The sequence below is a fragment of the Erythrolamprus reginae genome, chromosome 8, assembly GCF_031021105.1.
Source record: "Erythrolamprus reginae isolate rEryReg1 chromosome 8, rEryReg1.hap1, whole genome shotgun sequence".
Classification (NCBI taxonomy): domain Eukaryota; kingdom Metazoa; phylum Chordata; class Lepidosauria; order Squamata; family Dipsadidae; genus Erythrolamprus; species Erythrolamprus reginae.
The window spans coordinates 6,248,411-6,263,277 of NC_091957.1; the positions used below are offsets into that span (position 1 = coordinate 6,248,411).

General features: G+C 43.2%; 1 protein-coding gene across 1 annotated transcript in view; it reads right to left on the bottom strand.

The window, feature by feature from the left end:
• Window positions 1–2,974: 2,974 nt before the first annotated feature.
• CAMSAP1 (calmodulin regulated spectrin associated protein 1) overlaps window positions 2,975–14,867 on the bottom strand; it is a 42,531-nt gene continuing 30,638 nt past the window's right edge. Inside the window, exons 13-18 of the mRNA XM_070758707.1 lie at window positions 11,729–11,865; window positions 9,620–9,828; window positions 9,414–9,516; window positions 7,760–7,875; window positions 6,464–6,582; window positions 2,975–5,399 (exon numbers count right to left, since the gene is read on the bottom strand). Of these exons, the coding sequence (XP_070614808.1) occupies window positions 5,097–5,399; window positions 6,464–6,582; window positions 7,760–7,875; window positions 9,414–9,516; window positions 9,620–9,828; window positions 11,729–11,865 (987 nt within the window). The 3' untranslated portion in view covers window positions 2,975–5,096. The remainder of the gene's footprint in view (window positions 5,400–6,463; window positions 6,583–7,759; window positions 7,876–9,413; window positions 9,517–9,619; window positions 9,829–11,728; window positions 11,866–14,867) is intronic.

Below are 14,867 nucleotides of genomic sequence, written 5' to 3' on the forward strand. Positions count from 1 at the left end.
GGAAATAGTATAAGGGCAGACTAGATGGACCATGAGGTCTTTTTCTGCCGTCAATCTTCTATGTTTCTGTTTCTAGAACACTTGCATGGATTCTACGTTTTTCACTATTTCCTGCCACAGGAGGAGCTGTCTTTTTCGCTTTAACTGGACTCCACTAAGTCGTTTCACGCTGAGGGCTCAGTTCACACATTTGAGGTGCATTCAAGTGTTTCCCATTTTCGTTACAGCTCGGTTTGTCCAGGTTTGAGCTGAGAACAGCAGCTGCGCCCGAAAACATGGTAAAGCCAGTTACTGTTAACCTTGGTTTGTTTTCTGGTAGCTTTGCCCAACTTTGAACTTAGCTAGTTGGTTTGTTTTCAACTAGCCTAGTAACCAACTTTGGAGTTTATTCAGTCTACTTACCTGAACCTCTTTGCAAACAGCATCAGAAACGAAAGCAAATGACTTCCTTGAAGGTGTACTTTCATTCATGTTTACCCATCAAAAAAATTTAGGGTGGCATTGCCACAAATAGAGGAACTTTAGGCCCAATTATTGATTGGGTTTGTTAAATTTATTTGCCATCTTTCGTGTTGTGGGGCTGCTCTTATGTTAGCTATCGATAGCCTTATTGGAAAATGGCTTCCGATCCATTTTGAACTCTGGTGGCTTAGACTAGTGATTTTCAACCTTTTTTGAGCCGCGGCACATTTTTTACATTTACAAAACCCTGGGGCACATTGAGCAGGGGGAGGGTGGGGGCTAAAAAAGGTTTGGACAAAAAAAATCTCTCTCTTCCTCCCTTTCGCTCTACAGTATTTCTCTCTCCCACCCTCTTTCTCTCCCTTCCTTCTTTTTCTCTCCCTCTTTCTCTTCCTTCCTTCCTCTTTTTTGCTCTCTCTCCCTCCCTCCCTCCATGTCTTTCTCTCTCTCCTTCCCTCCCTTTCTCTCTCTTTCTCTCTGTTTTCTCTCTCTTGCTTTCTTTCTCTCTCTCTTGCTTTCTTTCTCTCTCTCTTGCTTTCTTTCTCTCTCTGAGCTTCGCGGCACACCTGACCATGTCTCACGGCACACTAGTGTGCCGTGGCACACTGGTTGAAAAACACTGGCTTAGACTTTATTTCGGGCCAGACTTCTGTCTACTGTGGAAGCCCAACTGAAGATTGTTTCCATGAGAGACAAGTATTGTCTTGTCTTGGCCCCCAAAGCATTATTTCTTTGCAGATGAGCAACTTTGCACTCACAAAACCTACCTAGCAATGGTTTTAAGTGATTTTGCAACATTGAAAGTTTGCAAAACGGGTCAAAATTTATTTAACTGTCTCACTTAGAGGCAGAGATTTTAGCCTCCCATCGCGGTCGTAAGTTGAGGGCTATGAGAAAGTGTGTTGAAGCATGCAAGTGATCCAACGAAAGTGCTTTAAAGGAAAGAAAATCGGGCATGCAACGCTGTAGCTGAGCCTGAGTTTGAAACCAGAGTTCTGTGGAACCCAGAAGTGGGCGTTGGAAACTGGAAAGAAGCCTGTGTGATCCCTGGGCCTTAAAAACATCATTCCTCTAGAAAGTAGCAAGCCAAGATAATAAAACGTACCCTCTGCTCTTAAAAAGGCTGTGTTTCCTTTGCTTTCATTACAGAGAAAGTAGATCTCTTTCTCCAGCTTGCTATAAAGACAAGACATCAATCCCCTTAGTGAAACATTTTCGGCAATAATTTATAGCGGCCGTTCTCAATCTGTGGTCCATGGACCTCTTGGGGGAAGGTGGGCATGAGGTTCCCACAAAGGCTTGAAAATTTTTTATTCAAATCTGAAGTTGCTGTATTTTTCAGAGTATAAGACGCTTAGCTTTTGGGAGAGGAAAATAAGGAGGGGAAATTCCCTACAGATATTCATCCGGCTAGCATCCTTAGTCTAGTCAGCTTCAGCACATTATTTTATCCCCTGGTTAGGGCTGGGAAAAAACATTATCCGGAGAGAGTAGCACTGAAAAAAGCCTGCAAGCAGGTAAGAGCTAGGAAGATCGTTAGCACCTCATTAGGGCTGGAAAAAACCTTAGTCGGAGCGAGTAGCAATGAAAAAAAGCATGCAAAGACTTATGGCTGGGAAAAACATACTTCGGAGAGAGTAACAATGAAAAAGCCTGCAAGCCAGTAGGAGCTGGGAAGATCGTTAGCACTTTGTTAGGGCTGGGGGAAAAAGCTTAGAAAAACCTACATTCAGGGTATGATGCATCCAAATTTTCACCCTTTTAGGTAGAAACAAGCTGTCTTATACAAATGGCATTTAGAATCACTGACTGATATTGAAAATCATTGACCTATATAGCAGTGATGGCGGACCTTTCTTTCCTTGGGTGCCGAAAGAGCGTGTGCACACCTACACTTCAATGCCTGGGGAAGGCAAAAACAGCTTCCCCCACCCCCGGAGGCCCTCTGGAGGTCAGAAACGGGCTTTTTTCCAACTTCTGGTGGGCCCGGTAGGCTTGTGTTTCACCCTCTCCAGGCTCCAAAGGCTTCCCTGGAGTTGAGGGAGGGTAAACATGCTCTCCCCCCCCACCCATGGAGGCTGTCTGGAAGCCAAAAATGCCCTCCCAGAGCCTCTGTGCGAGCCAAAAATCAACTGGCCGGCACCCACATGCACATTGGAGCTGAGCTAGGGCAACAGCTCGTGTGCCAGCAAATATGGCTCACCGTTCCAATTGTTGCACCCAATGCCATAGGTTCACCATCACTGCTATATAGTGATGGATGAATCACTACTTATATATAAAAAAAAACCCACCATGTGCAACGGGCAACATGTTTTAAAACTTCTGGCATTAAAATTATAACTCGGCGGCTTCGGGAAATAATAAATAATAATAAACGGCCTGTGACATGCATGCAGTAACATAACCAAACACACCTTTAAAGCCTCATGCATATGTTGACACATGTTCAACCAAACACGCACAAGCGCACGCACACACAAAAATATAAAATGCATGGAATAACCAAAAATCGGATGATGACCTTTATTTTCAGTGCTTCCATAAAATAAATATGTTGTATATCAAACAGTGAGAAAAATCAAGCATGAAAAGCATGTAACAAAAGGAGAAAAAAAATTCGCTCACAACCACGTTGAATCCTCTGAATAAGTTTAAGAAACGAAGCCTTATTTACAAGGTAAATCGACTATCGAACAAAATTTACAATCTATTTAAAACGAACGCCCGAGGGAAAGAACGGCCGACCGCGGAAGACCATTCTAATTCCCCCCAAACTTCTAGCTTAGTGTTAAGAACAACGCTCTATACAAAACTCGTTTTACCCTCCCATTAATCATTATTATTTCTTTCTAGTTCATAAATAATGAGGCAAGGGGGTGTGTTTCCATCTCTTTCGTTCCTCTCTAGTGTTAGAAAGAGCATCTCCGCACGAATTCAAAAAGGTCTTCAAGTAACATTTCAAGTAGAAGTAAACATGTGCAAACTAAAAACTGTCAGAAAATATATAGATATATAGATATATCCAAGCAGTCACGTTCTGGGTTGAAGGCTGCAGAGGGGTGGGGTTTTTTTACCGTGCCTTCTGGGGGGGGGAGGGAAGAGACATTTTAAAACACATCATCCTCTAAGCTTCCTGCATCATTTATTCCCAAATTGCGGGAAAAAAAGGATTGGTTTGGGTTTGGGGTTTGTTAAAGGTGAAAGCACACACAGGTTTAAAGGTTTCAACTCAAAAGGTTTAATATTTCCAGATGAAAGGGGAAGGGAGAAGGGGGGGGAATTAAACAACCCCTCCCCCAAGCCACTTTTGAGCTTTCAAATCAAACACAAGATTTTTAAAACTCGCCCGTCATAGGGGAAAATCGCTTGGCTTTTTGTATAACATCGTTGTCTCGTTGCGTTTCCCCCCCTCCTAAATTAAAAAAGAGCTCCCGCGGAAAACTTAAAAAGAGAAAGGAAAAGGAACATACTCTCTCGTTAGGAGCATGCTGTTCGTCCAGCAAAGGACAGACGGACAAGGACAGGAACAAAGTAGCAGGGCATGATTATTTTTTCAACATGATTATCATCATTATTATTTCGTTTTTGTAAAAAAAACAAACATCGGAATTATCGGTGAATAACTGAGTGCACCCATTCGAAGGAGAGTTTTAACGTGCTCGGAGTGAAGGAAAAAACGTTCCGCTGTTCCTAGGGTCTGTCCAACAGAGGGAATAAAACAGAAGGGCGAGGGGGAAGATGAGGATACAAATCAGAAAATCCCAAGGTTTCGGTGATTTTTTTTTACGTCAAGTTTCCAATGAGCTAAATCCAAGCCGTTAGCACCTCTCGCGCTTCTTCATGATTGTGTTTGCCCGAAAGTTCGCCAGCATCACAATTATTAGTATTATTATTATTTGCATATGTCCTCTGTCTCTGTTGGTTTATTTTTTTTTTACATTTTTTTTTTAAAAAAGAGGCTTGACTTCACATCTCTCAGTGTGTATGATCGAAGAAAAGGATACTGTAGGTAAACTGAGCCAAGGAGTGGGTGAGGTGGTAGGCTGGGCTTCCTATCCTCATCCACCAGAAATAAGAGACTGACTTAACATTGGCAGTTAAAATGCAGTTGCTGTGAGATCCTTTTTAAGGAATCCAGAAGGGGGAAAAAAGTGAGAGGTTTTTTTTCCCCTAAAGGGTTTTTCCTGGGGGTAAAAAAATAATAATAATAATCATTCCGTCTCCATTGTTTGGGTCTTTCTTTTCCATCCTAAACTGCAGCTTTGCCAACTTTGAGACGGCAGGAGTGTTGAATCAGAAGGAAAGAAAATATGGTTCCCAACTGGTACCAGTGAAGACAAAAAACAACCTGTTAAAGTTCTCAGCTTCGGGTCTCGTCTCTCGTAAAAAGCCGCAAGAAAGTCAGCGATGAGTGTGGCAGCTGTTTAACCATCCACGCCGAACTGAACAGGCAAACCAGGAAAAAAAAAATGCAAACGCCCAAGTCATTCCGTCATCTTTGCACCCATGTTTAACAAGTTGATTTTCTTTTTCTTAAAAAAACCAACAATGTCTGGTTTATGATTCTGCTCGTTGGGAATAACCCTCAGCGATGAAAATCTAGCCCCGTTGATTTATTTATTTTTTTAGTGTCATTTGCGATTCTGGCTCTTCTTTGGCACCGCGGGTCGCTTGGATTGCCACAAGTGGTTATGAATTGTCAGCGCGTCTACGCTAACCGACATGGTTTTGGCCGGGATCTGGTTAAACTGCTTCCTGTCCGAACTGTATTTGTACAGCTTGTCAATCATTTTCTTGGTGATGTTCTTTGGGCCCGTTCCGGTCAGCTTGTAGATTTCTTCGGTGTCGGGATGGTAGCAGTAAAGTGCTCTGAACTGGCAGCCGGCGTCACGGAATAAGATGATGTAGTGGTTGGCTTCGCTCTTTTCGAGCTCCTGCGGGCGGAAGAGAAAATATTTGAGGGATCAGGAAAAGCTAAAGCACTGATGGCGAACCTATGGCACAGGTGCCACAGGTGGCACGCGGAGCTATATCTGCTGGCACATGAGTCACTGCCCTCGCTCAGCGCCAGCGTCTATGTGTGTGCTGGGCAGCTGATTTTTGGCTCACACAGTGGCTCTGGGAGGGCATTTATGGCTTCCAGGTAGCCTCTGGGGAGATGGGAGAGGGCTCCAAACTCGACTGTAGGAAATACAAGTTTACCAACTGAATAGTTAATGCCTGGAACTCACTACCTGACTCTGTAGTATCATCAACTAACCCCCAAAACTTTACCCTTAGATTATCCACTGTTGACCTCTCCCAATTCCTAAGAGGTCAGTAAGATTTGTTATAAATTGTTTTTCACTTTGTTGTGAGCCGCCCCGAGTCTGCGGAGAGGGGCGGCATACAAATATATATATATATATATATATATATATATATATATATATATATATATATATATATATATATATATATATAAATATAAATATAAATAAATAAATAAATAAATAAATAAATAAATAAATAAATAAATAAATAAGGGGCATGCCTGCCATCCCTGTCCTTATGTTTCTCTATTACTAGTACCAATGTCATATAAACATTTTTATATCTTTGTATACCACCAATACATACTTGACAAAAATGGGTGGGTGGGTGGATGGATGGATGGATAGATAAGATGGATAGATTAGATACATTAGATAGATAGATAGATAGATAGATAGATAGATAGATAGATAGATAGATAGATAGATAGATAGATAGATAGATAGATATGAAACTTTTCATCGGGACAGAACCACAAGATGTGTTTAACTCTTACACCACAACTGTAAAGTCTGGAAAATATTACAGTAAGACATAACCTCTATTGTTTTGGTTCATGCACCATTGAGTAGAAGCCTGGGGGGAAAGTTTGTCTGGCACTTTTCTCCCCAAGAAAACTGGCAACCCATCCATCTCCTTTAACATATGACATGACTGATGACCCACTGGTTCCCAAAAGACTCACCTCCAAGATGGAAATCTTATGAGGCTCATTCACTTTTCCAGCAAGGCAGCAGTGGGAGATGGCGTTGTGGATGATGGATTTGTTTGACTTGCTGCTAGGCTCCTTAAAGAGCTTTGGGCCTGGAAAGAGATAGCAACACCATTTAGATGTATATACCGCTTCACAGTGCTTTACAGCCCCCATCCAAACTGTTTAAAGAGTCAGTCTCTTGCCCCCCTCCCCGAACAATCTGGGTCCTCTGTAACTGTCTGGTTTGGTTCTGCAACCCAACAAGACCGACAGAGACTTCAGAGGAGAATCAGAACTGCAGCAAAAAACAATGGCTGCCAACCTGCCTTCCATTGAGGACCTGTATACTGCACGAGTCAAAAAGAGGGCGCTGAAAATATTTATTGACCCCCTCAGATCCTGGACATAAACTGTTTCAACTCCTACCCTCAAAATGTCGCTACAGAGCACTGCACACCAAGACAACTAGACACAAGAGGTTTTCCCACGAATGCCATCACTCTATTTACTAAGTCTGCAATACTTTTACTAGTAGTTTTTTCCCATCATTCCCATCACCCATTTCCTCCCACTTATGTCTGTATGACTGTAATTCTTAAGATTTTTATTAATATTGATTGTTTCCTCATTGCTTATTTGACCCCTATGACAATCATTAAGTGTTGTACCTCATGTTTCATGACAAATGTATCTTTTTCTTTTATGTACATTGGGAGCATCAGTAGGCTCCCAAAGACACATTTCTTTTGTGTGCAATCACACTTGGCCAATAAAAGAATGCTATTCTATTCTATTCTATTCTAATTTTACCCACCTCGGAAGGATGGAAGGCCGAGTCAACCTTGAGCCGGTCAGGGTTGAACTGCAGGCAGCAAAATTAACCTGCAGTACTGCATTCTGACCACTGTGCCACATCATGGCAAAGGACTGGATGGTTTTGTAAGCAGTTCGAGCATTCACTGCATCAAATCAACCCTCTGATGGCTCCACCCATTCGCCTACCCTGCCCTTTGGTTTCAAAAGAAGTGGCCAACTTGAAATCTTTTGCTCAGCAATGATGTTTCCAATGGTGAGCTGCCGCCAGTTTGGACTGTTTTGAGTGAACCAGTAGTTCTGACCAGCCCACCCAGGCTCTATTCTGTCCTATATCGCCATGTTTTTTTAAGCCGCGCACATGCCCATTGGGCAGGCAAACAAGCTGTTTCATTATATGATGCCCACCTCTGAGCGTTTCTCTTTGGGCGAAAGATCAAATTGTATAGAAACTGCTAGTGTCCATCCCCTCACCTGTATATTCGGCCACCGAGGCAATCGAAGAGGCGGTGGAAGTGTTCTCCCAATCGCGCTCCATGTTTCGGCTTGGGTTCCTGCTCAAGATGGGCAAGGATTCCATGGACTCCACTCTGCCAGAGGAAACACAATCCCGTGAAAATCTGTATATTTTCCATAAAGCGGAATAACCTGTCGCTCAGGAATGAAAACAAAGGAGGACCAATGGGGGCTCTCCGAGTTTGGTTGTTTCCTTGGAAGACATTTAATGACGCAACTAGGTAACATCATCAATGTTTCTTCCGCTAGATAACAAATCGTCTGAAAGAAAATCACCAAGCTCAGAGTGACTGTATATAAAACAGTCATATTTACTAGCACTGATGATGTTACCTAGTTGGGCCATGAAAGGTCTGAAAGAAAACCTCTAAGCTTAGAGCTGCTGCATATAAACTAGGAGCAAGCAACACTCATTAGTAACTGGTGATATTACTAGTTTGGTAATGAAACATCTGGAAGAAAACCTCCAAAGTCTGAGAGCTGCGTGGCACTCACCCACTCACCTCTATATTTTCACTATATTTTATAATTTATCTCTGGGCGAGGAATGAAATTTGCCCAGTGCAAACACACCAAATTTACAAACACACCTAATACTCCTCCTGCTTTCACTTCCTTCGTTGCTCAAAAAGGGGGAAAAAATTGAGATAGAGTCACATTCTAGTCCAGCGGTTCTCAACCTGGGGGTCGGGATCCCTTTGGGGGTCGAACGACCATTTCCCAGGAGTCACCTAAAACCACATGAGAAAAGACTAATTTCCCATAGTGTCAGGAACTAAAGCTTCTCTTCTGGTGCCTTGGAATTTTTACAAACTGACCAATCAGGCGTTTACAGTGGGGGTATCCCTCTGACCTTCCTGCCAATCAGCTTTGTTGGGAGCATTGGCGCTAGACTTATGGTTGGGGGTCAACACTACATGAGGAACTGTATTAAGGGATCGCGGCATTAGAAATGTTGAGAACCTGTGTAATATTTTTTGGGGGGGGAACAGCTGGAAAATAATTCAACTAGGACAGTGATGGTGAACCTATGGCACAGGGGCCACAGGTGGCACGCGGAGCCATATCTGCTGGTATGCGAGCCATTGCCCTAGCTCAGCTCCAACGTGCATGTATGTGCCGGCCAGCTGACTTTTGGCTCACACAGAGGCTCTGGGAGGGCGTTTTTGGCTTCCAGGGAGCTTCCGGGGGGATGGAGGAGGGTTTTTTTACCCTCCCCTGGCTCCAGAAAAACATTTGGAGCCTGGGGAGGGCAAGACGCTAGCCTACTGGGCTCATCAGGAGTTAGGAAATAGGCCATTTCCAGCCTCCAGAGGGCCTCCGGGATGGTGGGGAAAACTGTTTTTACCGCCCCCACGCATTGAATTATGGGTGTGGGCACTCGCACATGCATGATAGCGCCCGCCCGCACCCTTTTGGCACCCGAGGAAAAAAAGGTTCGCCATCAGTGACCTAGGATATCTATCTGCAGATGAGTTAGCAAATGTACTTCTAGAGGTGCAGTTCCAGACAAAAGCTGAGATTCTTGCTTCGTGGTCAAACAAGGCAGGAAGGGAACAGCCTCCTTTTACTCCCAAAGGCCCAAACTTTCTCTTTACAGGTGCACTTATACCTTTGGGAAGGTGTGCCGCCCGAATGGAGGCTCTCCGGCTCAGTTGTTGCTGCAGACGCCAAGGACAAACTCGATCCCGATTGGGCACTGCTCAGGTTATCAGCTGACCGAAAGAGCAAAAGTGGAGACATTGTCAACACAGAGAAACAATTAAGAGCGCTAGCACCAGACCAACTCAAAAGTCCAAAAGTGGGGCTGTGCCTTACGGGTGGAGGAATACTTGGTCCCCGAATCGCTGTAGGATTCCTCTCGATGGACCGATTTTGGCCGCGGCTTCTTGGCTTTGGGTCTCGGTTTGCCCAGGCCTTGTTCTTCCAAAATCTGCTGCTGTTTTCGTCGCAAATACTCTTGCTTGATGAGTTCCCGCCGGGCTTTCTCCTCTTCCTTCCGAAGACGGTCTTCTTCAGCTTTTCGCCTGCAAAAATTAAGAAGGGATTCCAGACTGGTGAAGTCGCCTACAACCAGCTCCTACATCAGGGGTATCAAACTCAAGGCTCGGGGCTCGAACCCGGCTCACGGGATGCTTAGATCTGGCCAGTGCGGCCGGCCTGGGAAGGGCAAAGGAGTGGGCCGCGGTGGTTCTGCCAGCAAAAACAGCACGGCCGTCCCAGACTCCGTTTTCAACCACGATGGTCTCCTGCAGCCTTCTGCCAGTGAAAACGGTCCTCGCAGGGCTGCATGTGGAGACCCCCCAGGTCTATTTTCACTGGCAGAGAGCTGCAGGAGGCCATCACAGCTGAAAACAGGGCCCAGGAGATTGTTTTTGTGGCAGAGCACTCAGGCTACCACAGGCGCCTCCAACATGAGGGTTTTTCCTCCAAATATACAGTGATACCTTGTCTTACAAACTTAATTGGTTCCGGGACGAGGTTCTTAAGGTGAAAAGTTTGTAAGACGAAACAATCTTTCCCATAGGAATCAATGGAAAAACGATTAATGCGTGCAAGCCCAAAATTCACCCCTTTTGCCAGCTGAAGAGCCCGGTTTTGCGCTGCTGGGATTCCCCTGAGGCTCCCCTCCATGGAAAACCCCACCGCCGGATTTCTGTGTTTTTGCGATGCTGCAGGGGAATCCCAGCTGGCTGGCAAAAGGGGTGAATTTTGGGCTTGCACGCATTAATCGCTTTTCCATTGATTCCTGTGGGAAACATTGTTTCGTCTTACAAACTTTTCACCTTAAGAACCTCAGTGAAATTGCAGCATCGCAAAAAACACCGAATTCCTCGAAACCACACCTCTGGACTTCTTTTGCCAGCGAAGCACCCGTTTTTGCGCTGCTGGGATTCCCCTGCAGCATCGCAAAAACACGGAAGAAGTCCGGAGATGGGGTTTCCCATAGAGGGGAGCCTCAGGGGAATCCCAGAAGCACAAAAACGGGTTCTTCACTGGCAACAGAAGTCCAGAGGCGGGGCAACCCAATGGCGGCGGTGGGTTTGTAAGGTGAAAATAGTTTGTAAGAAGAGACAAAAAAATCTTAAACCCCGGGTTTGTATCTCGAAAAGTTTGTATGACGAGGCGTTTGTAAGACAAGGTATCACTGTATACATATATATTTATTTTTCTCCAACATAGAATAAAAAACAATGCATAGGTATAAACACTGAAACCATGCTTATAATAAAGCATGTATAAAATTTTCTTTTTCTGTTAATCATTTAGTGGAGGCTCTTATCTTTCATTCCTTAAAAAGCATTCTATAAAACTTATACATTATCCAGTCACAGCCTCAAAATAACAATCTTTTTTCCACCTTGCAGTAAAAAATTACATTTCATCAGTATAAACAATGTCAAACTCTCTTTTATGCAAATCTTAATTCAAAGTTTCATTCCTTCATTAAAGTAATTAATCCAATATCAACTTATCATATAATTAATTGCTAGAGATTCTATATATGTATCTAAAATAGAAAGAAAACTTCTCACAATATATCATATAGACTATATTAGAAAATTCTATATGTTTAAATTCTTATCAATAAGTAAATTTTTGTGTCATATCATTATATAGTGCTGCCACCAATTCTTATCTTGACATCGGGCTAACGATATTTTAATTCAATTTTCATATCTCATTTTCCCCAAAATGACAAAGTATTAATATTTAATTATCTTTTAACTTTCCATCCAGTCATAAAACTTTCCCAAAATTTTATAGTAATCAGAGGCGCCTCCGACATAAGTGATGTCATGCTGGCCACACCCACGCTGGCCACGCCCCCGGCCTCCCCGAGGTCAAACGCGACCCTGATATGGCCCTCAATGAAATCGGGGTTTGACAGCCCTGTCCTACAGGGGTGGGAGGGAAGATATTTACCGAGCTTCGTCCCTCTTTTGTTCAACTTCTACCTCCAGCTGCTGTTTCCGAAGCCGGGTCTCTTCGGCCTTGCGCTGCTGTTTTAAGAGAAACGCGGCCCGTTTCTTCGCCAGCTCATCTTCAGCTTTCTGTTCATCCTTGGGGGGAGGGGTCGGGGGGGGAGAGAAAGGAAGAATATCTAAATATTGCCTGGATCAATACAGAGAAAATACACCGACAGTAGCTTTCCTAACCATACAATTGTCATTTCATTGGTTTACAATAAAGTGCAATCGCTAACTCCTGGGCTAGCTGGTAGATCTCCCCAAGATCCAGATATGACAGTGGGAATCTAAAAGATTCTCTCAGAATCTGAAAGTTTTTAAAATAAACAACACAGCATTTTTAGTTTGATTTTTGACAACCAGAGGTTCAACTAAGGCAGATCTCCCCGAAACATGGAAATTCCTAATTTTGCAATTTTGATCTCAGTTGAGAAGGAGAAGAAAACCCTAGATAGATAGATAGATAGATAGATAGAGAGAGAGAGAGAGAGAGAGAGAGAGAGAGAGAGAGATATTATAGATATATAAATATATACACCGCTCAAAAAAATAAAGGGAACACTTAAACAAAACAATATAACTCCAAATAAATCAAACTTCTGTGAAATCAAACTGTCCACTTTGGAAGCAACACTGATTGACTATCAATTTCACATGCTGTGGTGCACATTCCACTTTGTACAGAACAAAGTATTCAATGAGAATATTTCATTCATTCAGATCTAGGATGTGTTATTTGAGTGTTCCCTTTATTTTTTTTGAACAGTATATATTAGATAGAGGGAAATGGGCCCCCTGCAACTCCTGCCAGTGCTGGTCTCCCTGCTGCTTTCCAAGGAGGAGTGGGATGGTCAGCTGGAGCTGGACACACAGCTTCATTTATGTTGTGAGCCATCCGAGTCCTCGGAGACGGGCGGCATACAAATCCAATAAATAAATAAATAAATTTCCACTGGTGGAATTGCATTCCACCCCGTCCTGCCTGCTGCCTACCCCTGGATGGATGGATGGATGGATGGATAGATGATTGACAGAATGATATATAGATACTGACATACATAGATATATGTATTATAGATATACAGTGTTCCCTCGATTTTCGCAGGTTCAAACTTCGTGGAAATCTATACCACGGGTTTTCAAAAATATTAATTAAAAATACTTTGCGGGTTTTTCCCCTATACCACGGTTTTTCCCACCCGATGACGTCATATGTCATCACCAAACTTTTGTCTGCCTTTAATAAATATTTTCTTTAATAAACTTTAATAAATAAACATGGTGAGTAATAATCTGAATGGTTGCTAAGGGAATGGGAAATTGCAATTTGGGGGTTTTAAATGTTAAGGGAAGGCTTGTGATACTGTTCATAGCCAAAAATAGTGTATTTACTTCCGCATCTCTACTTCGCGGAAATTCAACTTTCGCGGGCGGTCTCGGAACGCATCCCCCACGAAAAGCGAGGGAACACTGTATATATAGATTGATAGAAGATATACGTATATATATAGATACATATACACATACATACAAACATACATGGAATAAACCAACTAGAGCCCCCAATGATCGCATCAACAACTTAGCAAAACATCTTCCCAATTTCCTTTTCATTATTGCACCCAAAATGACAATCAATTTCAAATGTTTTAGCCCAGCCTTCATCCAGTTGTAAGTCCCCAACCTGTGGCTTTCAACTTCCGGAGTTCTCTGCCATGACAAAGGTTGGCTAGGAAATTGCAAGAGAACGCTTCAAATCTTCAAATCTTACGTTCCAGAGTTGGGTTTTTTTTATACCCAAGAGGCAAAATGACTTTTCTTGTTTTTCTCTGAAAAACATTTCGCTTTGCAGCCAAGAAGCTTCTTCAGTTCTTACGTATTTCAGGAACAAGTTAAGACAGTGCTCAAATCAACCACATTTTCCTTTAAACCAGGTTCAGGAGGGAAGTGTTTTTAATAGGAAAGTGAACACAAGAACAAGGGGACACAATCTGAAGTTAGTTGGGGGAAAGATCAAAGGCAACGTGAGAAAATATTATTTCACTGAAAGAGTAGTAGATCCTTGGAACAAACTTCCAGAAGACGTGGTTGGTAAATCCACAGTAACCGAATTTAAACATGCCTGGGATAAACATATATCCATTGTAAGATAAAATACAGGAAATAGTATAAAGGCAGACTAGATGGACCATGAGGTCTTTTTCTGCCGCCAGTCTTCTATGTTTCTATGTTTCTCAACCTGGGGGTCAGGACCCTTTTGGGGGTCGAATGACCATTTCACCTAAGACCAGGGAAAAGGCAAATTCCACATGTGTTAGGAACTGAAGCTTCTATTCTGGCGCCTTGGAACATATTTTTACAATCCCACCAATCTGGCATTTATTGGGGGGGGGGGGGGGGTATCTCTCTGACCTTCCTGCCAATCAGCTTAAAGCTCTGTTGGGAGAATTGGCGCTAGACTTATGGTTGAGGGTCACCACAACATGAGGAACTGCATTAGAAAAGTTGAGAACCACTGTTTTAAAGAGTATCCTCCTAATGAAACACTTTTGGCTGCTATATTACATCAACATGTACCAAGCAAAACAGCACCCTGTATGATTGATTACTGTCAAATGTGGGTTGACAGAAAGGGACAAATCTCATTTCCAAACCATTTCCGAAAACACAAACACACTCAGGTTGCCACTTCGCTCCCAAAACATTCCCCCCCCCAACCCCCAAAATACACCAATGAAGCAACTTAATTCGTTCCATGACCAGGTTCTTATGTAGAAATGTTCTTAAGTAGAAGCAATTTTTCCCATGAGAATCAATGTAAAAGCAAATAATGCGTGCAAAGCCATTAGGAAAGGAATAAAAACTCGGAATTTGGGTGGGAGGAGGAGGAGGAAGAAGAGGAGGAGGACAGTCGCTGCCAAGGGAAGAAGGTGAGGTGAGGGGAATCAAAAAAATCCAAAACTTTAAGGCTTAAAAAAAAAAAAGAGGGACTCTGAGTTGGCAAGGAGAAGCACGCGCCCCCAATACACCCGGTGTGAGGCTGCCTCCCATACACTGGCTGCTACTGCTGCTGCTACCTGCTGCCTCTTCCTTCC